Source organism: Carassius gibelio, chromosome A2, assembly GCF_023724105.1.
Source record: "Carassius gibelio isolate Cgi1373 ecotype wild population from Czech Republic chromosome A2, carGib1.2-hapl.c, whole genome shotgun sequence".
Lineage (NCBI taxonomy): Eukaryota > Metazoa > Chordata > Actinopteri > Cypriniformes > Cyprinidae > Carassius > Carassius gibelio.
In genome coordinates this window covers 16134799-16161814 of record NC_068372.1, presented here as the reverse complement: position 1 = coordinate 16161814, position 27016 = coordinate 16134799, and the positions used below count along the sequence as shown (strand labels likewise).

At 37.8% G+C, this 27016-nt stretch overlaps 2 protein-coding genes and 1 long non-coding RNA gene across 4 annotated transcripts; 2 read left to right on the top strand and 1 right to left on the bottom strand.

Moving 5' to 3' along the window:
• LOC128028498 (myosin-7-like) lies at positions 1-12876 on the top strand. 2 transcript variants are annotated; one of them, XM_052615769.1, is made up of 38 exons: positions 1-208; positions 294-501; positions 744-887; positions 958-1114; positions 1235-1262; positions 1657-1762; positions 1869-1961; positions 2051-2114; positions 2232-2330; positions 2429-2532; positions 2641-2779; positions 2885-3003; positions 3086-3235; positions 3342-3512; positions 3620-3929; positions 4081-4160; positions 4238-4443; positions 4555-4678; positions 4765-4901; positions 5017-5272; positions 5366-5608; positions 5693-5869; positions 5960-6105; positions 6196-6286; positions 6372-6761; positions 6870-6996; positions 7073-7191; positions 7290-7486; positions 7672-7855; positions 8018-8183; positions 8272-8396; positions 8472-8780; positions 8889-9092; positions 9176-9472; positions 9564-9668; positions 9770-9865; positions 9956-10090; positions 12537-12876. In XM_052615769.1, exons 2-38 carry the CDS (start codon positions 301-303, stop codon positions 12582-12584), a joined length of 5847 nt encoding a protein of 1948 aa, XP_052471729.1. In that variant the 5' UTR covers positions 1-208; positions 294-300; the 3' UTR covers positions 12585-12876. The 2 variants fall into 2 exon arrangements, with proteins under 2 accessions (XP_052471729.1, XP_052471730.1); XM_052615770.1 differs by lacking the exon at positions 12537-12876 and adding an exon at positions 10414-10536 and having other exon boundaries at positions 2-208.
• LOC128028538 (uncharacterized) lies at positions 6426-23163 on the bottom strand. The gene is made up of 2 exons (XR_008187161.1): positions 23014-23163; positions 6426-6566 (listed from the first exon to the last, which is right to left on the bottom strand). It is a non-coding gene; the product is annotated as an uncharacterized LOC128028538 (long non-coding RNA).
• LOC128028524 (myosin-7-like) lies at positions 16185-27016 on the top strand. Its single transcript, XM_052615771.1, has 39 exons — positions 16185-16281; positions 16481-16515; positions 16703-16914; positions 17178-17321; positions 17404-17560; positions 17719-17746; positions 17854-17959; positions 18046-18138; positions 18511-18574; positions 18671-18769; positions 18856-18959; positions 19040-19178; positions 19257-19375; positions 19456-19605; positions 19705-19875; positions 19981-20290; positions 20401-20483; positions 20657-20862; positions 20948-21071; positions 21214-21350; positions 21446-21701; positions 21793-22035; positions 22119-22295; positions 22416-22561; positions 22645-22735; positions 22819-23208; positions 23302-23428; positions 23502-23620; positions 23722-23918; positions 24171-24354; positions 24451-24616; positions 24802-24926; positions 25101-25409; positions 25524-25727; positions 25812-26108; positions 26192-26296; positions 26408-26503; positions 26595-26729; positions 26898-27016. The coding sequence occupies exons 3-39, from the start codon at positions 16714-16716 to the stop codon at positions 26916-26918; spliced, it is 5823 nt and encodes a 1940-aa protein (XP_052471731.1). The 5' UTR covers positions 16185-16281; positions 16481-16515; positions 16703-16713; the 3' UTR covers positions 26919-27016.

The following is a 27016-nucleotide window of genomic DNA, read 5'->3' as shown; positions in this document are numbered from 1 at the left end:
TCCTAGTGGGTTTCTGTGTGAACGTTCGTTCTTAGAACTATGTGTATTGTGCAATTTGTGTAATGTTTTAATGTTGTTGTTTATGTTTTATGCTTTTATGTATATTTATCATCTTGTATAGTTCCTGGGTATATTTTTCTCTATATTTTAGGTGGAATCACAAACACCTGGAGCCTCCGTTGGCATCGGCCGTCTGTCAATAACCTTGGTAATTTATGTTGGTGATGCAAGCTTGCATTTGTTAAGATTGAAAATGACATAAACTAACAAATTCTTGTTTTTTACAATTGCAGGTTAATTATGGGTGATGCTGTAATGGCAGTTTTTGGTGCCGCAGCCCCTTACCTGCGGAAGTCTGATAGGGAGCGTCTAGAGGCACAGACTAAACTTTTCGACTTAAAGAAGGAATGCTTTGTGACAGATCCAGTGGAGGAGTTTGTTAAAGCCACTGTCATAAGTCGAGATGGTGACAAAGTCACTGTGGAGACACAAGGAGGGAAGGTCAGTGGAAAAATAACACAATTAAATATCTGTTATGAACTTGTAAAAAAAAAAGTAAATGTCAAAGCTTCTCTGAATGTTTGATCAGCAACTACATAATTTAGATATTGTATTTTGAAATTATACATTTTTAATTTAATTTGCTATTGATATTTCCACCACAATTTCACAGTCCTCTTCCAGTTCTCTTGGTGTTTTCAGTTGGAAAAACCTGCTTTATAATTTTCCCTTTATTTGTCCAGACTATCACCGTCAAAGATAGTGAAGTTCTGCAACAGAATCCTCCCAAATTTGATAAAATTGAAGACATGGCAATGCTGACTTTCCTTCATGAACCAGCTGTGCTGTATAACCTCAAAGAACGCTATGCAGCATGGATGATCTATGTGAGTATACAGGAGTCTCACCAAACCTTTACTTTTATTAGAAAATTCGACTAACTCTCCTGTTATACAGACCTACTCTGGGCTGTTCTGTGTCACTGTCAACCCTTACAAGTGGCTGCCGGTGTACAATCAGGAGGTGGTTGTAGCCTACAGAGGGAAGAAGAGGAGTGAAGCTCCTCCCCATATCTATTCCATTTCTGATAATGCCTTCCAGTTCATGCTGTCAGGTGATACTCAAAAAAAAAAAAAAAAAAAAAAAAAAAAAAGATAAAAACACAAATCTTGAAGTTAGCACCAATAAAACCAAAACCAAAAATCTATTTTTTTGTTATTCTGTCTTTGTACAGACAGAGAAAACCAGTCTATTCTTATCACGTAAGTGACAAAACACTGAGCATACAAAAACACTATTATACTACATTTGTTAGTGTACAAAGAAGATTTCTGTACTTCTGTTTATATGAGTAACTTTGTAGAGATACCGTAATCTTTTGGCAATTAATTAAAGTGATAATTCAAAAATCTGCTTGTCACTGTATCCTATATTGCTACTATTTCTACACAGACATCTTATAGAACGTCTATGCTTCTCTTGTCCATATGAAAGAGGACTATGTTATCTATATCACTTAGGATTTGTGAAAAATAAAACTGACCTCTACACCTTGCAAATTCAGACACGTTATCATTAAGGACGCTGGGATATGGACATTGTGGTCATGACATCCATTTCTCATGATAATACTGTTTTCTTTTTTTTTCACTTTAGTGGAGAGTCTGGAGCTGGGAAGACTGTCAACACTAAAAGAGTCATTCAGTACTTTGCCAGCATTGCAGCAAGTGGGGGAAAGAAGGACGCGTCTGCTCAGAACAAGGTTCCACTTTAATGAAGGGACATTTATCTATTTGTTGACAAAGCTTTTAATGCAAACTGTTTTAAATATGTTTCACCTTCTTTTGTGGTTTGATCTTCTCATCTAGGGAACCCTGGAGGATCAAATCATCCAGGCGAACCCTGCCTTGGAGGCTTTTGGTAATGCTAAGACCATCAGAAACGACAACTCTTCCAGATTTGTAAGTGAATGCGTACTGAATCTAAATTGCAGAGCATCGTCAATTTTATGGAACATGGTGCAAGATGGCTCTTCTGCATATTTTTATAGGGAAAATTTATTCGAATTCACTTTGATTCAAGGCGGAAACTGGCATCTGCTGACATTGAAACATGTATGTCTTCACTCTCTTTTCACAAACAATCTTATGATTTAATAAGTAAAAAAGTAAATCATAGATTAATATGTTATACTTGTAAATTATAAAACGACATTCTTTCTATTTGTATAGATCTTCTGGAGAAGTCTCGTGTGACCTTTCAGTTAAAGGCTGAGAGAGACTATCACATCTTCTATCAAATCTTATCCAACAAAAAACCTGAGCTCCTTGGTGAGCAAATTAAGCAACCTCAGATATAAATAAATTCAAAACATAGATAAGACTTGTAATGTTTTACTCTCTCACTTTTACTGAAACTGTATAAACAGAGATGTTACTAGTGACAGCAAACCCCTATGACTACGCATTCATCTCTCAGGGAGAGACCACAGTTGCTTCCATTGATGACACTGAGGAGTTATTGGCAACCGATGTGAGTATCTTGTTATTAGATTTGGGTTAAAACCATGATGTTCTTTGGCCCCATAATAGTAATATCATGCTTTAAGTCAATTAAGCCTTAAGTTTTCTACTTTCACAGAATGCCTTCGATGTATTGGGCTTCACACAAGATGAAAAGAACTCTGTGTACAAGCTGACTGGAGCCATTATGCACTACGGCAACATGAAGTTCAAGCAGAAGCAGCGAGAGGAACAAGCAGAAGCTAATGGAACTGAAGGTAAGGAATGAAAGCTTACAGCAAAATTCAGCAAATTCAAATGTCATCAACTTTGTGAATAGCCGTATTTAAGTCATGCTTTATGTAAGGATTCTTGATTTACAGATGCTGACAAATCAGCATATCTAATGGGTCTGAATTCTGCTGACCTCATCAAGGGTCTATGTCATCCAAGAGTCAAAGTTGGAAATGAGTGGGTCACCAAGGGCCAAAATGTCCAGCAGGTAATTTTTCATAATTTATGCTGACAACAATGAGAGACTGAAAAATCAATCAAACTAAACATTTATGCATTGATTATTTCAGGTAAACTTTTCTATTGGTGCCTTATCAAAAGCAGTGTATGAGAAAATGTTCCTCTGGATGGTGGTGAGAATCAATCAGTCTCTAGAGACAAAGCAGCCTCGACAATACTTCATTGGAGTGCTGGACATTGCTGGCTTTGAGATCTTTGAAGTGAGAATTGAATGTTCAGCTTAACACACAATAAATTACACCTCAGGATTTCAAGTATCTGGATTTTACATACATAAAACTGATGCTTTTGCAAATTAATTTACAGTTCAACACATTTGAACAACTCTGCATCAACTTTACCAATGAAAAACTGCAACAGTTTTTCAACCACCACATGTTTGTGCTGGAACAAGAAGAGTACAAGAAAGAAGGGATCGAATGGGTGTTCATTGACTTCGGTATGGATTTACAGGCCTGCATTGATCTCATTGAGAAAGTGAGTAAGCAACAATTACCACGAGAAGTTTTACAACAAGCATTTCAATTAAATTATATATGTGTTTCTTTGACTTCACCATTCCTCCATATTCCTGATTCCTTCAGCCTATGGGCATCATGTCCATCCTTGAAGAGGAGTGCATGTTTCCCAAAGCCAGTGATGCATCATTTAAAGAAAAGCTTTATGATAATCACCTTGGGAAATCAGGCAACTTCCAGAAACCCAGGCTTGTGAAGGGCAAGCCAGAGTCTCACTTCGCCCTGGTTCACTACGCTGGTATAGTGGACTACAACATCAACAACTGGCTAGTGAAGAATAAGGACCCACTGAATGAAACAGTGGTTGGATTGTACCAGAAATCCTCAATGAAGTTGTTGTCTATTCTATTTGCCAACTATGCAAGTTCAGATTCAGGTGTGCTTGTAATGTCTTTTCTATAAACTATAAAGCAATAGTATCCATACTGTGTCAAGGAACTCTTGTGGCATTTTAGCTCAGTCATTAAACCTTTATGAACAACTCCTAATTTTCAAAAGTCAAACCTTTGATTTATATTTTTTTCCAGTCATGGCTGATGGTACAAGTGTGAAAAAAGAAAAGAAGAAGAAAGGGTCATCATTCCAGACAGTGTCTGCACTTCACAGGGTATATCAAAGGCTGCCAGTACATAAAAACTATTTGTTTTTTCCTTGTCAAATGTGCTAATAAGTATTTGCTTACAGGAGAATCTCAACAAGCTAATGACAACCCTGAGATCAACTCATCCTCACTTTGTCCGGTGCATCATACCGAACGAGACAAAGACTCCTGGTGTGATGGAGAACCCTTTAGTTATGCATCAACTGCGCTGTAACGGTGTACTGGAGGGCATCAGGATTTGCAGAAAAGGCTTTCCCAATAGAATCCTGTATGGAGATTTTAAACAGAGGTACCAACAGACAAACAAACAAAGAAAATAAAAGAAAAAGAAAGAAAGAAACATCAGAAATTACTGCAAAACTTGTTTAATTTTTAAATACTTCATTCTGTGATTCTGCAGATATCGGATCTTAAACCCTGCAGCTATCCCTGAGGGACAGTTCATAGACAGCAAGAAAGGAGCAGAGAAGCTGCTGAGTTCTCTTGAGATAGATCACCAGCAGTACAGGTTTGGACACACTAAGGTACGTTTTGTAAGGCCACCTTCTGAGAGTATGCGGAATGTTGTAAAATAAAAAGCTTGTAAACATAATGTCTGTTATTATTTTAGGTATTTTTTAAGGCTGGTCTTCTTGGCCTATTGGAGGAGATGAGAGATGAGCGTCTATCAAAAATAATCACTGGAATTCAAGCTAGGTCTCGAGGTCTTCTTTCAAGGGTTGAATACCAAAAGATAGTAGAACGCAGGTAAACAATTATTCCATACATTACTTTGCTTAAACTAGCAATGTGCGTTTCTATGTGCTATTGAATTTTAAATGGTGTTTGATTGTATTTTTTATGAATTCTCTGCAAAAAAAAGGGATGCCTTGCTTGTGATTCAGTGGAATGTACGTGCATTCATGAGTGTCAAGAATTGGCCATGGATGAAACTCTTCTTTAAAATTAAACCATTGCTGAGATCTGCTGAAGCAGAAAAGGAAATGGCCAATATGAAAGATGAGTTCTTGAAGCTCAAGGAAGCTTATGCAAAGTCTGAGGCTCGTAGAAAAGAACTCGAGGAAAAAATGGTTACTCTTCTTCAAGAAAAGAATGACCTCCAACTGCAAGTGCAGGCAGTATGTTTTTAAAATTTTCATAAATAAAGGATTGGAATAAACAGTAATATGTATAGTATGCATGAATCTTTTCAATCTTTTCAATGCAAACAGGAACAAGATAATCTCTGTGATGCTGAAGAGAGGTGTGAAGGTCTGATCAAAAATAAGATTCAGATGGAGGCTAAAGCCAAAGAGCTCATAGAGCGACTTGAGGATGAGGAGGAGATGAACGCAGAGCTGACAGCTAAGAAGAGGAAGCTGGAGGATGAGTGCTCTGAGCTGAAGAAAGACATTGATGATCTGGAGCTGACTCTAGCTAAAGTGGAGAAAGAGAAGCATGCTACTGAAAACAAGGTTGAATACAAACAGTAATTAACTGTGAAAAGGAATGTCCATCTCTCATAAAACGTTTAACTAATTTTAGCTTCATATACACAGGTGAAGAACCTGGTAGAGGAAATGGCAGCTTTAGATGATATCATTGCCAAATTGACAAAAGAGAAGAAGGCCTTGCAGGAAGCTCACCAGCAGACACTGGATGACCTGCAAAGTGAGGAGGACAAAGTCAACACCCTCACCAAGGCAAAAGCAAAGCTGGAGCAGCAAGTGGATGATGTAAGTAATTATTATTAATATTATTATTATTAAGTATTATTTTTGTATATTTGTTTCAGCAGATTAAGATTTTGTTGTTAAATCTGTTAGCTTGAGGGATCTCTAGAGCAAGAAAAGAAAATCCGAATGGATCTAGAAAGAGCCAAGAGGAAACTTGAAGGAGATCTGAAGTTAGCCCAGGAGAGCATAATGGACCTAGAGAATGACAAACAGCAACTGGAAGAACGACTGAAGAAGTAAGACCAACTACTTAATAAGTATATTATTGTTTTTTTTTTAAATGTTTTAATGTCCTAATGATTTAAACGCCATAATTAAATTTTCAGAAAAGATTTTGAAATCAGTCAGCTCAACAGTAAACTTGAAGATGACCAAAACATAATTATCCAACTACAAAAGAAACTCAAGGAGCTGCAGGTACTTTTTATAAACATATAATGATCTGTTCTGTTGATCAATGCCCTGTGCATTTAAAAAAAAATCAACTTCTGCTTTGTGCTAGGCTCGAGTTGAGGAGCTGGAGGAAGAGCTCGAGGCAGAAAGAGCTGCCAGAGCCAAGGTGGAGAAACAGAGAGCAGATTTAGCCAGAGAGCTGGAGGAGATCAGTGAGAGACTGGAGGAGGCTGGAGGAGCTACAGTTGTTCAGATTGAGATGAATAAGAAAAGAGAGGCAGAGTTTCAGAAGCTTCGCAGAGACCTTGAAGAGGCCACTCTGCAGCACGAGGCCACTGCTGCCACACTGAGGAAGAAACAAGCCGACAGTGTGGCAGATTTGGGAGAGCAAATAGACAATCTGCAGAGAGTCAAACAAAAACTGGAAAAGGAGAAAAGTGAACTCAGACTTGAGCTGGATGATGTGGTCTCCAGTATGGAGCATATTGTCAAGTCCAAGGTGAAAAACAAGATTCCATTCAGCCTTTAAATGTGTCATAATTAAGGTTTTTTGTAATGAGTTTTTTTTAAACCTTTGTATTATGTCTAATGCAATTCATCTAAATAGACCAACATGGAGAAAGTTAACAGAACTCTGGAAGATCAACTCAATGAATTCCGAAACAGGTGTGAGGAAAACCAAAGGTCCCTCAGTGACTTTACAACCCAGAAGGCAAAGCTCCTGGCAGAAAATAGTAAGTGAAGAATTGTTTTGTCACTATAAACTGGTGACCATTGTATGATAACAACCGTTTTCTTTCAATACTTTAGATGAATATTCAAGACAGTTAGAAGAAAAGGAATCATTAATTTCTCAGCTGACAAGGGGTAAGAATTCCTTTAGTCAACAACTGGAAGACCTGAAAAGGCAGTTAGATGAGGAAATGAAGGTAAAATATACTTGTCCACATCTCCTATATTTCTACTACTGCTTGTACTTGTACTTTGTAATCTTATATAACAAAGTAATCAAACAAATCTTTTCCAGGCGAAGAATGCTCTCGCCCATGCACTGCAGTCATCTCGGCATGACACAGATCTGCTCAGAGAGCAGTTTGAGGAGGAGCAGGAGGCCAAAGCAGAGCTACAGCGAAGCATGTCCAAAGCTAATTCTGAGGTGGCTCAGTGGAGAACAAAGTATGAAACTGATGCCATCCAGAGGACTGAGGAGCTGGAGGAAGCCAAGTAAGATATGAAACCATTTTATCTCTATAGACATGAACGTACAAAATATTGGGACCCACTTATAAAGACCCAGTATTGACTGCCCCATACTGTACATATGTCAATCTATACAAAGAAGTGGAGGCTCAGCTCATTTTATATGCCAATTTTCAATAGTCTGTTCTTTTTTAATTACTTCCATGCAGGAAGAAACTGGTCCAGCGTTTGCAGGAGGCTGAGGAGGCTGTGGAGGCAGTGAATGCTAAATGCTCTTCCCTTGAAAAGACTAAACACAGACTTCAGAATGAAATTGAGGATTTGATGGTGGATGTGGAGAGAGCCAACACTGCTGCTGCATCTTTAGACAAGAAACAAAGAAACTTTGACAAGGTAGTGTTTAAACAAGAAACCAAGCCAACATTTAGACAAGACTGAATTCATAAGAATTCAATTACGAATTAATTATTCTGTGTAGACAGAGAAAGATAATTCAGAAACACATATTTCCACATCCATTATAAAAAATTGTATTAAACAAAATGTTCTTTTCAGGTCTTATCTGAATGGAAGCAGAAGTATGAGGAGTCCCAGTGTGAATTGGAGAGCTCTCAGAAGGAAGCCAGGTCTTTGAGCACAGAACTGTTCAAGCTGAAGAACTCCTATGAGGAATCTCTGGATCACTTGGAGACCGTAAAGAGAGAGAACAAGATTCTGCAAGGTTTCTTCATTGCTATTTTTTTATATACTTGCACAAAATTACAATTATGTATGGTAAAGTCCAAATGGTAATATTATTTCTCCTATAGAGGAGATCTCTGACCTGACTGAACAGCTGGGTGAGAGTGGGAAGACAATCCGTGAGTTGGAGAAGGCTCGGAAGCAACTGGAACAAGAAAAGTCTGAGATACAATCTGCTCTGGAAGAGGCTGAGGTAGGAGGGGGGCCACAAAAATGATATGAAATGAAGTACAATAATGACGTAATAAACTTATCCTGTTTATTACAGGGCTCTCTGGAGCATGAGGAGGGTAAAATCCTGAGGGCCCAGCTAGAATTTAACCAAATAAAGGCTGACATTGAGCGTAAACTGACTGAGAAAGATGAGGAAATGGAGCAATCAAAGAGAAACCTACAGAGGACCATAGACACCTTGCAAAGTGCTTTGGATTCTGAAACTCGTAGCAGGAATGAAGCTCTCAGGATTAAGAAGAAGATGGAAGGAGATCTAAATGAAATGGAGATCCAGCTGAGTCAGGCTAACAGACAGGCAGCTGAGGCTCAAAAACAACTCAAGTCTGTTCAGGCCCATCTAAAGGTAAAACAGTGAAGAATTCTCATCATGTCTCTCTCTCTCTCTCTCTCTCTCTCTCTATATATATATATATATATAAACCTGACTTAATTTATGTGGAAATTTTTGTAGGATGCCCAGCTTCAGCTGGATGACTCTCTTCGAGCTAATGATGATCTGAAGGAGAACACTGCCATTGTGGAGAGACGTAATACCTTGCTTCAGGCTGAACTGGAGGAGCTTAGGGCTGTTCTGGAACAAACGGAGCGAGGACGCAAACTTTCTGAGCAAGAGCTGCTGGATGTCTCTGAGAGAGTACAGCTTCTGCATTCTCAGGTAATTCATTAAAAGTCTTTATGGATATTTCTTGTAAGGTTATATGATAAACGGTCACTGAATTTACAAAATTTCATATATAGAACACCAGTCTCATAAACCAGAAGAAGAAGCTGGAGACTGACTTATCCCAGCTTCAGAGTGAGGTGGAAGAGGCAGTGCAAGAATGCAGGAATGCTGAAGAAAAAGCCAAGAAGGCCATCACTGATGCTGCCATGATGGCTGAGGAGTTGAAGAAGGAGCAGGACACAAGTGCTCACTTGGAGCGTATGAAGAAGAACATGGAGCAGACCATTAAGGACCTGCAGCACCGCCTGGATGAAGCAGAACAAATTGCTATGAAGGGAGGGAAGAAACAAGTGCAGAAACTGGAGGCTAGGGTGAGTTCACAGATACAGAGGCCACTTCTTGCTCAGTTAAGGCAACATAAATAAAACTATGACTAATGCACTTCTACTTTATCACTCCTAGGTAAGAGAGCTGGAATGTGAAGTCGAAGCTGAACAGAAGAAAAGCAGTGAAACTATTAAAGGAATCCGTAAATACGAACGCCGCATCAAGGAATTTACGTATCAGGTGGGATTAGATGATTTAGACTCCATGATCAAGTGTATATGTCTAATAAAGATCAGAATAAATGATGTACACCAAATTAATCTTTAGTTTTATGAACTTAGACTGAAGAGGACCGCAAAAACATAGCCCGTCTTCAAGATTTGGTCGACAAGCTGCAACTAAAAGTCAAATCTTACAAAAGAGTTGCAGAGGAAGCTGTAAGTGCTCTTGAAATTCAGAGATAGTTGCTGTGGATGGTGTTTTCCAAAGTTTATGGATGTCTTATGTGTCATGATTGCCTCCAATAGGAAGAACAGGCAAACCTTCACCTTGGCAAATTCCGTAAGCTGCAGCACGAACTAGATGAAGCAGAGGAAAGAGCTGATATTGCTGAAACTCAAGTGAACAAATTACGTGCCAAAACCCGTGATGTGGGGCCAAAGGTACAGTGGATACAATTAATTAATAATTAATTAAATGGTTAATAAGCTCATCAAGTTGCTTGATTTCAGTTTGCATGCTCTTTTAATAGCCAATATGTATGACAAACACCATGATTTGCTACCTTTTTTAGTCAGTGCTAGATATGTATTACAGGAAGGGACAATCTCATTCTAGAGAGCCTCTGATTGTGCACAAATTTCTGAGTACAGGTTAAGAAATCAATGTAGTTGGCTTATTAAAAGATAATTAAACATTTGATAATACCTTTTCTTAGTAACTAATGGAGCCTATCTTTTTCCCTTGTCAACATTTTCCCTCACAGAAAGGGTTTGATGAAGAATGAAGTCTCCTGGAAATCTTCTGAAATCACCTTTCTTTGTTTGCCTTTCTCTCTGTAGACTATTGTGTTCTCTCACTTTAATGAAATAAAGTCACTCTGCATCTAGTCTTTTGTCTTGTGTGTGTATATGGAGATTATTGTGCTGCTGTAAGTTACCACATCATATACGGTTATAATTGCATGGAAAAACACTATGTCCAGCCAGGTTTTTATTTTGCACAGTGGCTAAATTAACAAATTACCAGATGCCACCTGATTCAAATATTCCACCAACGTTTAATAGTAATGACTTTATGAATTTCTTCACTGATAAAATAGATAACATTAGAAATACAATTGCGAATGTAGATTCTTCAGCGTCTAACACTTCAGTTTCATCCATCGCACCCAAAGATAAACTGCAGTGCTTTACAAATATAGGACAGGAAGAGCTAAATAAACTTATCACTGTATCTAAACCAACAACATGTTTATTAGATCCTGTACCCACTAAATTACTGAAAGAGCTGTTACCTGTAGCCAAAGAACCGCTTCTCAATATCATTAACTCGTCGTTATCTTTAGGTCACGTCCCAAAACCATTCAAGCTGGCGGTTATCAAGCCTCTTATTAAGAAACCAAAACTAGATCCTAGTGAACTGGAAAAGTATAGGCCTATTTCAAATCTTCCATTTATGTCTAAAATTTTAGAAAAAGTTGTGTCTTCTCAATTGAGCACCTTCCTGAACAAATATGATCTGTATGAAGCATTTCAGTCAGGTTTCAGGCCCCACCATAGCACAGTAACTGCACTTGTTAAAATTACAAATGACCTGCTCCTTGCGTCAGACCAAGGCTGCATCTCATTTCTAGTTTTACTTGATCTTAGTGCTGCGTTCGACACAATGGATCATGACATACTCATAGATCGATTACAAAACTATACAGGTATTCAAGGGCAGGCTCTAAGATGGTTTAGATCCTACCTGTCCGATCGCTACCATTTTGTTTACCTGAATGGGGAGTCATTTCATTTATCATCAGTAAAATATGGAGTGCCACAAGGATCTGTCCTAGGTCCCCTTCTATTTTCAAAATACATGTTGCCCCTTGGTAATATTATTAGAAAATACGGAATTAGCTTCCACTGTTATGCTGATGATACTCAGCTATATATCTCAACGAGACCAGATGAAACTTCTAAATTGTCTAAACTAACAGAGTGTGTTAAAAATGTAAAAGGATGACCAATTATTTTCTCCTATTAAATTAGGATAAGACAGTGATATTAATTATTGGACCAAAAAACACTACACAGAATCTTGTAGATTACAATCTGCAACTAGACAGATGTACTGTTACTTCCTCTACAGTCAAAAATCTGGGTGTTATATTAGACAGCAACTTGTCTTTTGAAAATCATATTTGCCATGTTACAAAAACTGCATTCTTCCAACTTAGAAACATTGCAAAGCTACGAAACAGGTTATCTGTTTCTGATGCAGAAAAGCTAGTTCATGCATTCATGACCTCTAGACTGGACTATTGAAATGCACTTCTAGGTGGTTGTCCTGCTTCGTCAATAAACAAGCTACAGGTAGTCCAAAATGCAGCAGCTAGAGTCCTTACCAGGTCAAGAAAATATGATCATATTACCCCAATTTTACAGTCTCTACACTGGCTACCTATTAAGTTCCGTATCAGTAACAATTATCATTACTTACCTATAAGGCCCTAAATGGTTTAGCTCTTGCGTACCTAAATAGCCCTATACCACACTACAATCCATCACGCTCCCTAAGGTCACAAAACGCTGGACTTTTGGTAGTTCCTATAGCAAAGTCCACTAAAGGAGGTAGAGCTTTTTCACATTTGACTCCCAAACTGGAATAGCCTTCCTGATAATGTTCGGGGTTCAGACACACTCTCTCTGTTTAAATCCAGATTAAAAACACATCTCTTTCGCCAAGCATTTGAATAATGTATCTTAAATTGTGAGTGTAGTTGCATCTGATCAAATGCGCATTTTTATTATTTAGCTTGTGTTAAACTAATTAATTTAACTTTGTTGGATCAGCAGCTATGCTAATGATGTCTCTATTTGTTTCTATGTTTTGCATAACTAGGATTTACACAAGCTCCAGTCTGGATACAGAACACCTGAGAAGAGATGATGCTGACCCTGAATCAACAAACAGAACTAACAATTATTGCTACAAGTGTGACTGCATCATATAATAATTATTAATTATTAATAATATGAATAATGCTCAACATCTGGCTGACTACGTCTTGTATTAATTTTTCTACAAATCCTGTCATACGTGCACAAACTGACAGTCACCACTTATAAGTTATTATTAAATATTGTAGAAATATAATTTTCTGTAGTTGCTTTGTAACATTTTGTATTGTAAAAAGCGGTATATAAATAAACATGAATTGAATTGAATAATAAAAACCAAACACTCTTCTGAGAATTTAATTTAATGTTTTTCATATCTACATATACTTTTTTATTAATTTGACCACACATTATATATAAAAAAGAACAAATAAACATTTTTATTCCCTTGTATTTGTATTATCAAAAGGTACACAGTGTATACAATAGTTTATTTTATAGCTGTGCCTCAAACATATAGAACTTTGGTCTAATGAAACATCCCCCATGCAAAGTGAAAATAATTAATCACACCCCTGATTTTTTTTATGTGGTTTTTAAACTGCTTCAATTAGAGATATGAGTGTATGGAATTCTAAATCGAAAAGCAACGTATCTGCGATGTAACAATGCAACTTTTTTCATATGTTGTAATTTTCATGTCTTCATATGTTAGTATGAAACTTCATACAGTACAGCAGGGATTGGGATTTTAAGTATTGCAGAGAGCACTCATATATGTATACAATGCAAAGAGATATAACAAAGCCTTTGGTTCTCAGAATAGATTGGACAGGAATAGGAAGTCAATGTACAACTCTGAAGCACTTATGCATACAACCACAGACAGCTGTACTGATACTTCAATGTGCCAGACCATCTTTATACTTAGGTGGATTTCATATTTTTGAAACAAACTTTTATTTTGCTGTCTAATTGTAACTCACCGGAGACGTGCATCACCAAAGAAGGGTGAAAGAGTAATACACTAACAAGCAATATGTCTAGACTCTAGAGTCTCATTAGCTGTTGCTTTGGAAATATTAAATACACAAATTGCATATGTATTTGTAACATTATATAATGCTTAATGGATCATTAGTTTATATATGTTCAAAGAGGTAGAAACACGAGATAATGTGCTTGTTATTGTTTGCTAATACACTTATTAAACATTAGATGATGTTCAAAAAAATTATTATTTTACGTAAGTTAAAATGCTTACAAATGTCAATACATTTACAAAACATGATCAAACACTTACTGAAAATTTACATATGATTTTAAAAGATGTTTTTAAATTATTAATAAATGATTAGTAAAGATGTGTGAATAGGGTCGATTTAGGTCTTTTGGGACACATTTCCCCCATCGAGATGACTGCTCATAAAGGTACTAATGATTAGTAAACATTTATAAACATTTTCAAATGATGAATAGATTCCACTTTATATTTGGTATTACAAAAACATGAACAAATAATTAATACAGTAGATAATTTGTTAATACATGTTAATAGAGGTCTACTTAACGAAAAAAGCCTAACAGATGAAGATCATATGGGTATAAACTGAAAATGCAATGACATTTATAAGCACTTCAATTTACATTAAATACCATTATCTCATTATAATTCTAGCTATGTGAATATATATTAACTAATGATCTGTTAAGCATTTTATATTTGTTTCTATATATGTATGTTTGTTAATGATTTATAAATGAAAGTTATAATAAAGTGTTTCCAATTCTGGTAACAGGACAGTTTGGAGATATGTGTATAATCCCATGACAAGTTTAATTAAGCAGCCTGCTGTGTTAGTAACTCATTCATTGGTAACAGTGATATCAGTTTATGACCAATGAGAAAAAGTTTTTTTTTTTTTTTTTTTTTTTTTTTAAGCACATACCTGTGTGTCAGAATAACATTCCTAATGTTAAGTGCTGCTCTGACTTTGGAAAACTAGAGGTCATCATTATCTTTACTAAGTCTTCCGCAATGGCTTGGCATTTCTCACTTCCTTGTGCACTTTGATGCCAGTCATCGTTTAAAAGATGTGGCTGGGTGTCAGAATAGAACAGTCTTATCACTTGTCATAGGCACTTAACTCCTTGTTTATCGGTTGACCCTTACTGCATGGTAATTGTCAAGGGTCCACACCTTCAGTTATGTCAGCCAATTTTATGATTCTAATCATATTCAGTATTATTCAAATACTCTATAAATGGACTTACAGTTATAGGAAAAATAAACTATATTCCATTTTGAGGGCAATAACTTGACAGCATTGTTATTATAATTATGTACTTTTGTATTTACCTTTGTATTACCTTTAAAACAATTTCAGTATTTCTGTCTGCATTAATTTGTATGAGCAGAATGTCAACCCATGAGGTTTATGGATTACTGCCCCTTTCATCACTCACAGTTGCAACAAATACCAAGGACATTGGGATGGAAATACCAACATGTGTACCCTAAAACAAAGAATTAATATGAGTACAGGACTATATACCATTACAAGAATTTTAGCATACTATAAAATACTGATTGGTGTTTGTGTATACCTGTCACTTGGTGTTATTTATGTGGTAAGACACCTACAACGCCCAGGTGACAGGCTATAGTTGATCCCAGTCAGAGACATAAAATAAGGTAAAGAGGCTCACAGTATGTGATGTGATGTGGTTTCACACCTTAGTCAGTGAGATCCACTCAGCAGGAATTTCACAGGGTTATCTTTGTCCTCAAAGAAACAATGGGTTGTCAACAACATGGGCTGTGGGGGGAGACACTTGCTGGCTGCTGGATGATAATGAAGTATGGCACAGCCTCGGTCACGGTCTACACTGTTCCTTACCCAGGGGACTCCAGTTTTCTCTTTACTTTTTTATTGTACTACAATTATCCTGTTTTTTCACTGAATCTTAAGTATGACACCTGTGACAGACCACTGTGTGTGCTGTTCGACACTTGTCGCCTGGATAATCTTGCAGACTGAGATGCTTAATATAGATGCAGACTCAGATGCCATCTGTTATTGTTGTTTGCGTCTCTGCAAAGACGGACAAAAAAAACACAATGTCGCATATTAACCCCCCTTAAGCTCTCTGGGTAATTGAGAGCCCACATGGCATGCAGTTCAAACATATCACTTTACTGAAATCTGATACCCTCTCCTGAGTATTCTAAATATTGTTGGATGACAAATATAGAATTCCATCTAAAGTGTGTTAAGACATCCAGCATTTGAATCCCTTTGTTGCCTGTTAAACCCACATGTGGCACTAAAGTAATGCAGTCCTGGCTTACACACAAATGGAATTTTCTATAAATATCTTGCTCATTTGTCCCAAGTTTTACAGTAATATTCCCCTCAGATGCCTATGCTCCAATAGACAACTTCGTCTGGCTTTAATCATTCACATTTCATTTAAGTGCAAACCACTTAACTTTTTTAGCTGACCTAAATTAGTGCTCTGCTATCAGTGAGAACCTAATATGGAGCACTAACAAAGACTTAACTCACCTAGCAGGTTCTTGTTCCTCCCTAATACCCTTAACTACCCTCACTGAACCCTAACAGTGCTCAGACGCAATAGCATTCCTGCCTTGTGGGATGTCTTCTCCAAATTTGGAAGGGAGACTTCCTTTATAAAGAAATCTCATGGTTGGTCTCCAGACAAGTCTGAGGTTTTATCTGAGGGTAAGATCGGAACCAAATCTGCGTTGTGATGTTACATTTAATAATGCAAATTACTTCTAAAATTTCATTCATGATAAATCTGTTTTAATTCTTATTGCGTTGCTTTCTTCTGATTTACATCTTTTAAGTTTTGGGTTATTTAGTGATGTAACAAAGATTGAAACTTACCAATCCACTTAAATGAACCCTAAATTAACAGGTTTTTCTCCAGCCGCCATACCTGGTGCACATCAGGTAAGAGTCATGCTTTGTTTTAGAACGTTTTCTTTCTTTATTTTTGGAAACAGTTATTTTTTTGTGATCACGAACTAGAAAGCTGTGAGGCAATACTCAGCCATCATAAATATAATGGCTTGATCACAGCATGTCTGATATTGCAAAATTGTACAAACATTGACTTAACGTACCTTATCATCTCTAGAAAAGTCAATCATGGCGGACGCTCAGATGGCAGAGTTTGGAGCAGCGGCTCCTTACCTGCGGAAGTCGGATCGAGAGCGTTTGGAAGCACAAACTCGTCCGTTTGATATGAAAAAGGAGTGTTTTGTGCCTGATCCAGATGAAGAGTATGTGAAAGCTTCAATCATCGGTCATGAAGGTGACAAAGTCACTGTAATGACTGAGAGAAAAAAGGTAGGCAAAAGCATTACTTCTGAAATAGCATTTTGAGAAAAAGCTATTTTATAGGGCAGATACTTTCAGTGATATATTTCAATGGTACATTTCCAGTGGTACAAGTGGTCACTGAAACATTTTGAGCAACAATTTGTAATAACTTAGCAATAGTTAAGTCTAAATTAAAGCAACACAACCATACAATAGCAAATTGATGCCACTTTACATGATAGTATAATTCTAATGGTATTATTCTAAAAAAGAATTTCTACTTTTAACAGACTGTCGCTGTAAAAGAAGCTGACATTCATCCCCAAAACCCACCAAAGTTTGATAAAATTGAAGACATGGCAATGTTCACCTTCCTTCATGAGCCAGCTGTGCTGTTCAACCTCAAAGAGCGCTATGCGGCATGGATGATCTATGTAAGAGCAGACCAGCTTAAAGTCACTTGAGAATACATCCTAATTAGCTTCAATTACTGAACTTTATTTCTCTTTCCAACAGACCTACTCTGGGCTGTTCTGTGTCACTGTCAACCCTTACAAGTGGCTGCCGGTCTACAATCAGGAGGTGGTTGTAGCCTACAGAGGGAAGAAGAGGAGTGAAGCTCCTCCCCACATCTTTTCCATCTCTGATAACGCGTACCAGTACATGCTAACAGGTATGGACAAAACCAAGGGAGGGAAGGGAAGTGTAGACCTTTATGAAGGACAGCTATTTTTCTGCACAAATCTCTGGATGAGCATTATACACTTAAAGATCAATAATTTATAAACCATAACTAAAGAATTAGTAACATTTTAGTCTTTTCCATATCAGACAGGGAAAACCAGTCAATTCTGATCACGTAAGTAAAATTACTTATCTTTTAATGTAATTTCTTGATGAATTAAATACTTCTTGTCATTTTAAAGATATAAACCATTTATTTTTTGATGTTCTATGTCACTGTAGTGGAGAATCTGGTGCAGGAAAGACTGTAAACACTAAGAGAGTCATTCAATATTTTGCAAGCATTGCAGCTGGAGGCTCAGCAAAGAAAGATGGGTCAGAAAAAAAGGTAAGTGTCATTTTCAAGTGTCATCTGTTTCTATCTTAACTAGAACTGATTGAAGAGATTCTGAAACATGTGGTGTTTCATTACAGGGAACCCTGGAGGATCAAATCATCCAGGCTAATCCTGCTTTGGAAGCTTTTGGTAACGCAAAGACCATCAGAAATGACAACTCCTCAAGATTTGTAAGCTTCAGCATTGAACACTTATGTAAACTTTTAAACATGTAAATTGTTATCCAAATTACATTTTGGCTAATGTATAGCATGCATGTCACAACACTATCACAGATATAGTGTGAGAACACCCTCTGCTGGATAAACCAAAGTGATATAAAGTTTACATAGGGTTGGCAGATGGCAGACAACATCCAGAGCCATCATAAATGCATTAGTAGATTTTTAGTACTTATTTAATTATGGTATAAAACATACAAATATGCAATTTTAGGCATTAGGTATTTATAAATCATACTGATTCATTTTCAGTAGCTTACACAATAATTAATGCATTCATTGTGTTTAATTTCATAATATTATATTTTTTCAATTCTTCAGGGAAAATTCATCCGTATTCATTTTGCTGCCAGTGGCAAGCTGGCCTCGGCTGACATTGAGACATGTAAGAATTCATTAAAAAATTGTATATGTGGAGTCTGGTGTTACAAAATCACTGAAGGTCAAAGAATAACATTTTATTCTTCAATATAAATAACAGATCTTCTGGAGAAGTCAAGGGTGACGTTTCAGCTTAAAGCTGAAAGGGACTATCACATTTTCTACCAAATCCTCTCTCAGCGGAAACCTGAGCTGCTGGGTGAGACGCAGTAGATATCCCAAAATCAAAGGCCTTTTACAGTTTAACTGCTAAAAACTAACGGTTCTTCCTCTCTCTTGAAATAGAGATGCTGCTCATCACCAACAACCCCTATGATTACGCTTTCATCTCTCAAGGAGAAACAACTGTAGCCTCTATTGACGATGGTGAAGAACTAGTTGCGACTGATGTAAGAGTAAATGGGTTGAAATACTTTTTTTCTGTTATTGTAAAGCTCTCATATGACACCTTTAATTCTGTCAATTTTAGGAAGCGTTTGATGTACTAGGCTTTACTCAGGAGGAGAAAAATGGCATCTATAAACTGACTGGAGCCATAATGCACTATGGCAATTTGAAGTTCAAACAAAAGCAGAGGGAGGAGCAAGCAGAAGCTGATGGGACTGAAGGTATGTAGAGTATAATTAGAAAGTGCAAACTACATGTAAATGCAAACTTGTCTTATTAATATTGCATTATTTTTACAGATGCAGACAAAGTTGCGTATCTGATGGGCCTCAACTCTGCTGACCTTATCAAAGGTTTATGCCATCCAAGAGTGAAAGTAGGAAATGAGTGGGTCACCAAAGGGCAAAATGTCCAGCAGGTGAGTTGGAGTGTCAGCAAAGAAATAATGCCTATTTATCCATGTAATGTCAAACCATACAAATTCTTCTCTGTGCTCAGGTGTACTACGCTGTTGGTGCACTGTCCAAGTCAGTGTATGAAAAAATGTTCCTTTGGATGGTTGTAAGAATCAATCAGTCTCTGGACACCAAACAACCTCGCCAATACTTCATTGGAGTACTGGACATTGCTGGTTTTGAGATCTTTGATGTAAGCCTTTGTGGATAAATCCTCATGCTCTCAAGATTTAAATGCATATTATTGTCTAACTTACATATACTTTTTTTACAATTAATTTAAAAACTACAGTTCAACACCTTTGAGCAACTCTGCATTAACTTTACAAATGAGAAACTGCAACAGTTTTTCAACCACCACATGTTTGTGCTGGAACAAGAGGAGTACAAGAAAGAAGGGATCGAATGGGAATTCATTGATTTTGGCATGGACTTACAGGCCTGCATTGATCTCATTGAGAAAGTAAGTAGTGCTAATGATAAAGCTGCCATACATGAATGTGCTTTAACTATTTAACAAGGCTATTTGCTACGTCAGTAACTCAATTCTATGAACTTCTTTATTCAGCCTATGGGCATCATGTCCATCCTTGAAGAGGAGTGCATGTTTCCCAAAGCCAGTGATGCAACCTTTAAAGCAAAGCTTTATGACAACCACCTTGGGAAATCCAACAACTTTCAGAAACCAAGAGCAATCAAAGGGAAGCCAGAGTCTCATTTTTCTCTGATTCACTATGCTGGTACTGTTGACTATAATATCAACAACTGGCTGGTGAAGAATAAAGACCCACTGAATGAGACTGTTGTTGGACTATTTCAAAAGTCAACACTCAAGCTCCTGTCAATGCTCTTTGCTAATTATGCTGGGACAGAGTCTGGTATGTATCTATGTATGAATCATGCGTGCATAATAAAATCTCATACACAGTTATGAGTGTTTTAGGCACTACTGCATTCAAAAATAATTACTGTACCTTGTTTTGACCAGCTCAAGAGAATAGTAAGGGAGGCAAAGGAGGTGGAAGTAAGAAGAAAGGCTCCTCCTTCCAAACTGTTTCTGCGCTTCACAGGGTAATTTAATTACAGACTTAAATTATCGTACACAATGAAAAAAAAAAAGGATAATGTATACTAATGTTATGAAGCTTATTTCCAGTGGATCTATGTCAGTATTTTTTATGTAATTGAAAGTATCCCTTAATATAAATGAATAGCTTAAATTCTGTGTACATTTTTACCTACAGGAAAACTTGAATAAGTTAATGACAAACCTAAGATCAACTCACCCTCATTTTGTGCGCTGCATCATACCTAATGAGACAAAGACTCCTGGTGCGATGGAGAACCCTTTGGTCATGCACCAGCTACGCTGTAACGGTGTACTGGAGGGCATCAGGATTTGCAGGAAGGGCTTCCCCAATAGAATTCTCTATGGAGATTTCAAACAGAGGTTATTATTATTATTCTGTGACATTTAAACTCTAAATTCATTGCAACTCTTTCCATTATTAGAAACATTCTATACTTATCTACAGGTACCGAATCCTAAATCCTGCAGCCATACCTGAAGGTCAGTTCATAGATAGCAGGAAAGGAGCTGAGAAACTCTTGGGTTCACTGGATATTGATCATAATCAATATAAGTTTGGACACACAAAGGTGAAAATTTACATTACTCTGAAGATTTGTATAATTCTATAACATAGACTTTTAATTGTGTTATTTAATATGAGACCAAAGATGACAGTGGTCATGTAGTACTGTGGGTAAAATGCATGTTTCCGTAATGAATTCTGCTTAGGTGTTCTTCAAGGCTGGTTTACTGGGTCAGTTGGAAGAAATGAGAGATGACAGACTATCTCTGATCATTAGTGGTATTCAAGCTAGATCCAGAGGACTCCTTGCAAGGGTTGAGTTCCAGAAGATAGTTGAAAGAAGGCAAGAATTCCACATATCACGCACCGCCTCAACAATTTGCTGACTGTGTTAAACTCTGTAATATTTTCTGACATAAAAATGGAATGTCCTCACAGGGATGCCCTACTGGTTATCCAGTGGAATGTCCGTGCCTTCATGGGGGTGAAGAATTGGCCCTGGATGAAGCTATTCTTCAAGATCAAACCTCTACTCAAGTCAGCAGAAGCAGAAAAAGAGATGGCAAATATGAAAGATGAGTTTGCCAAGCTCAAAGAGGCTTATGCTAAATCTGAAGCACGAAGGAAAGAACTAGAAGAAAAAATGGTATCTCTTCTCCAAGAGAAGAATGACCTACAGCTTCAAGTCCAAGCGGTCAGTTAATATTTTGTGCCTTTAAAACTTAGAAGTTAATGTGTTTTTGCAGTATAGAAATGACTGGATAGTTTTAACAATTTTAAAACAGGAGCAAGACAATCTCTGTGACGCAGAAGAGCGATGTGACCAGCTCATCAAAAACAAAATCCAGCTTGAGGCAAAAGCCAAAGAGCTCACAGAGCGACTTGAGGATGAGGAGGAGATGAACGCAGAGCTGACAGCTAAGAAGAGGAAGCTGGAGGATGAGTGCTCTGAGCTGAAGAAGGATATTGATGATCTGGAGCTGACTCTAGCTAAAGTGGAGAAAGAGAAGCATGCTACCGAGAACAAGGTCTGGGATGTCTTTCTACACAGCACACAAACACACGCAGTGAAATATTATCCAAACACTCAGAACTTAATGTTCTTGTGCAGGTGAAGAACCTGACAGAGGAAATGGCAGCTTTGGATGACATTATTGCAAAGCTAACCAAGGAGAAGAAGGCCTTGCAGGAAGCTCACCAGCAGACACTGGATGACCTGCAAAGTGAGGAGGACAAAGTCAACACCCTCACCAAGGCAAAAGCAAAGCTGGAGCAGCAAGTGGATGATGTAAGTTTTACAATTTACATATACATTTACTATTCTTGTAATAATGAATTATACAAGCAAGTTAAAGTGAATGTTATGAGCAAATGGCCATGCAACCAACTGTTGAATTATTTTTATCAGTTGGAAGGATCTCTTGAGCAAGAAAAAAAGGTCCGTATGGATCTGGAAAGAGCCAAGAGGAAACTAGAAGGAGATTTGAAGTTAACCCAGGAAAGCTTGATGGACCTAGAAAATGACAAACAGCAGTTAGATGAGCGACTTAAAAAGTAAGTCAAATTCTTCCATTCTTTCACAGTCCAATCTCTATGTTCAAAAGTAAGGACTATAAGCATCTCTTTTTCAATCATAGGAAAGACTTTGAGATCAGTCAGCTCAATGGCAAAATTGAGGATGAACAAATTATTAGTATTCAACTACAGAAAAAACTGAAGGAACTTCAGGTAACGCACACACGGAGAACATATTGAGAGGGGAAAAATTAAATGATACATGAGAGATAACCCTGGCTTATTTATGATAATAGGCACGTATTGAGGAGCTGGAAGAAGAGCTTGAGGCCGAAAGAGCTGCCAGAGCCAAGGTGGAGAAACAGAGAGCAGATTTAGCCAGAGAGCTGGAGGAGATCAGTGAGAGACTGGAGGAGGCTGGAGGAGCTACAGCAGCTCAGATTGAGATGAATAAGAAAAGAGAGGCAGAGTTTCAGAAGCTTCGCAGAGACCTTGAAGAGGCCACTCTGCAGCACGAGGCCACTGCTGCCACACTGAGGAAGAAACAAGCCGACAGTGTTGCAGATTTGGGAGAGCAAATAGACAATCTGCAGAGAGTCAAACAAAAACTGGAAAAGGAGAAAAGTGAACTCAGACTTGAGCTGGATGATGTGGTCTCCAGCATGGAGCATGTTGTTAAGATGAAGGTATTGTTAGTACAAGTAGTAATAAATAAGAATTCAAATTTGCTTCTAGCTGGGAAGTAATTGAATACTTCCTAAATAATATACTTTCTTCAGGTAAATCTTGAGAAGACCTGCAGGTCTTTGGAAGATCAAATGATTGAATACAGAACAAAATATGAAGAGGGCCAGCGTTGCATCAATGACTTCACAATGCAAAAATCTAAACTACAATCTGAAAATGGTAAGGCTGTCAAATAACTTTTTTCGATAATTCTGAGCGACAGAACTCCAAAAATAATAAAATGCATGCCCAGGTGAACTTGCAAGACAGCTGGAGGAGAAGGAATCTCTCGTCTCCCAGCTAACTAGAAGCAAGATGTCTTATACTCAGCAAACAGAAGATCTTAAAAGGCAACTGGAGGAAGAAACTAAGGTGTGAACTGCATATGAACATTGTCCGATTAATGTCATTATGGCATATATGAATTGCATTCATTTTGTTGATCTGCTAAGTAACAATGTGTCCTCCTTCAGGCGAAGAATGCCCTAGCTCATGCTGTACAGTCAGCCCGTCACGACACAGATCTGCTCAGAGAGCAGTATGAGGAGGAGCAGGAGGCCAAAGCAGAGCTACAGCGAAGCATGTCCAAAGCTAATTCTGAGGTGGCTCAGTGGAGAACAAAGTATGAAACTGATGCCATCCAGAGGACTGAGGAGCTGGAGGAAGCCAAGTAAGATATGTTTCTATTTAGAATTACACATGTATTTGAATTGTTCTTTAAGGTTTAACTTTTCTACTGACAGATAAGCTTTTTGTTTGTGTTATGTTTCTTTTAAAATGTAAGACGAACAAAAAGTTTTTCTGTTAGTTGGCCAAGCTTCCCCATACATAAGGTACATGTAAAAATATAATGTTTATCGATTTCTTTTAGGGTGTGCAAACAAAATGATCTGCCTTAATATAGTTCTGTTTCCTAAAACAGGAAGAAACTGGCTCAACGTTTGCAGGAGGCTGAAGAAGCTGTTGAAGCAGTAAATGCGAAATGTTCATCTCTTGAAAAGACCAAACATAGACTCCAAAATGAGATTGAAGATCTTATGGCGGACCTGGAGAGGTCTAATGCAGCTGCAGCAGCCTTGGACAAGAAGCAAAGAAACTTTGATAAGGTAACCAAACGTGGTCCTTGATTTGGGACTTTTATCAAAAAGTATTTCTGAGTACCTGTGATCCTAAAATCTACTTGCATGAAAAAATGCGTTTAGGTCCTGGCTGAGTGGAAGCAGAAGTATGAAGAGTCACAGGCTGAGCTAGAGGGCTCTCAGAAGGAAGCCAGATGTCTGAGTACGGAACTTTTTAAGCTGAAGAACTCCTATGAAGAATCTTTGGATCACCTGGAGACCATGAAGAGAGAAAATAAAAATCTCCAAGGTAAATTTGCAAAGAATGTTCAAATAAATGATTATAATGAATAAATAAGTGGAAATACTGAAATGACTTGGTTTGTTTGGAGTGTGGCAGTGGAAGATGTACTGTATAATTTAATGTAGAGACGTTATCACTAAGGCTGGAGAAATTATGGCAATATGTTAAAATGGAATATTATTTTCCTCTAGAGGAGATTTCTGATATCACTGAGCAACTTGGTGAGGGAGGAAAGAGCATCCATGAACTGGAGAAAATGAGAAAACAGCTGGAGCAAGAAAAAAGTGAGATTCAGTCTGCTCTGGAAGAGGCAGAAGTAAGTGTTCAGATGCAGCTTTATTCCTTGAGTTTTGAGAAAAACACAACAATATAAAAAACGACGTAGATTTCAGATTTTCAATCAATTCTGTAAAATCAATTTTCAAGATGATTATATTAAAATACTGCTTGTCTCGCAAACCAAGTAACAAATCACAATCTTCTTTAAAAGGCCTCATTGGAGCACGAGGAGGGCAAGATTCTGCGAGCTCAGCTAGAATTCAACCAGACAAAGGCTGATATAGAGCGCAAACTAGCTGAGAAGGACGAAGAGATGGAGCAGAGCAAACGCAATTTGCAAAGGACCATCGATACTCTGCAAAGTTCTTTGGAGTCAGAAACACGAAGCAGGAATGAGGCCCTCAGAATAAAGAAGAAGATGGAAGGGGATCTAAACGAGATGGAGATCCAGCTTAGTCAGGCAAACAGACAAGCAGCGGAGGCTCAAAAACAACTCAAGAGTGTCCAAGCACATCTGAAAGTAAGACACATTCTAAAGTAATGCTGTGAATCAATGAAACAAAGAATGAGAGCTTTTGGAGAGTTAGAGAGTTGTTCAAATGTTTGTTTTAATTAGTTTGCACTCATATTCTAGGATGCTCAGCTACAGCTGGATGACTCTCTGAGAACAAATGAAGATCTCAAGGAGAACACCGCCATTGTAGAGAGACGCAACAATCTTCTGCAGGCTGAACTAGAGGAGCTGAGGGCAGCTCTTGAGCAAACTGAGAGAGGCCGCAAGCTTGCAGAGCAAGAGCTGCTGGATATCAGTGAAAGAGTGCAGCTACTGCACTCCCAGGTATGCTATTGGTTGGTTAGTCTTCATTCTGAACAGATCCATTTATTCAGCTTCTAATTTAACGCAAACATCTCCTTTGTCCAGAATACAAGCCTCTTGAATCAGAAGAAGAAGCTGGAGACTGACATATCCCAGCTTCAGAGTGAGGTGGAAGAGGCAGTGCAAGAATGCAGGAATGCTGAAGAAAAAGCCAAGAAGGCCATCACTGATGCTGCCATGATGGCTGAGGAGTTGAAGAAGGAGCAGGACACAAGTGCTCACTTGGAGCGTATGAAGAAGAACATGGAGCAGACCATTAAGGACCTGCAGCACCGCCTGGATGAAGCAGAACAAATTGCTATGAAGGGAGGGAAGAAACAAGTCCAGAAACTGGAGGCTAGGGTGAGTGACCTACCATAAATCCCAACAAATTTTCCAACTATTGCAAGTGTTACTCTGTAAACATGTTTTTACTCTGCCAACAGGTGAGGGAGCTGGAGAATGAAGTAGAATCAGAGCAGAAAAAGAGCAGTGAGGCGGTGAAAGGAATTCGCAAATATGAGAGGCGTATTAAAGAACTGACCTACCAGGTAAAATAAATTACAAATAAAAACTAATTTCACTACTGAATACATCTATAGAAAATGTGATGACAAAAACAAGACGTTCTCAAGTCTCTTTGCTATCATTTGTCTTAAAAGACTGAGGAAGATCGCAAGAATCTGGCTCGTCTGCAAGATCTAGTTGATAAGCTTCAGCTAAAAGTCAAGGCTTACAAGAGGTCTGCAGAGGAAGCTGTAAGTATAAGCCTAAATATCACACTTTTGTTTATGAATTATATTATTCAGTTCAGGCTCTAATCTCAGAACTGCTAATCCTGCTTCACAGGAGGAACAAGCCAACACACATATTAGCAAGTTACGGAAAATTCAGCATGAACTTGATGAAGCAGAAGAAAGGGCTGACATTGCAGAGTCACAAGTCAACAAACTGCGTGCCAAAAGTCGTGATGTTGGTTCTAAGGCCAGTGATTAAGACTGATTTTTTTATTTTTTTTTGCTTCTATGATTCAAACCAAATCACATGAAGCTTTAATTTGCCCAGTTTTAAAGTATATTTTTTGCCACATTTATATGCACTTGATTTCTAGTGAACAACTGATAATCTCTCCCTTTCCTCTTTTTCATACAGAAGGGACATGATGAAGAGTAAAGCTCAAATGGACCTTCTGCATGTCTCCTATTTGTTGCATTAGCTATCCACCTAGCTCCTTTTCAGCCACACAGTAGAATAAAGTTGAATTGCATTCA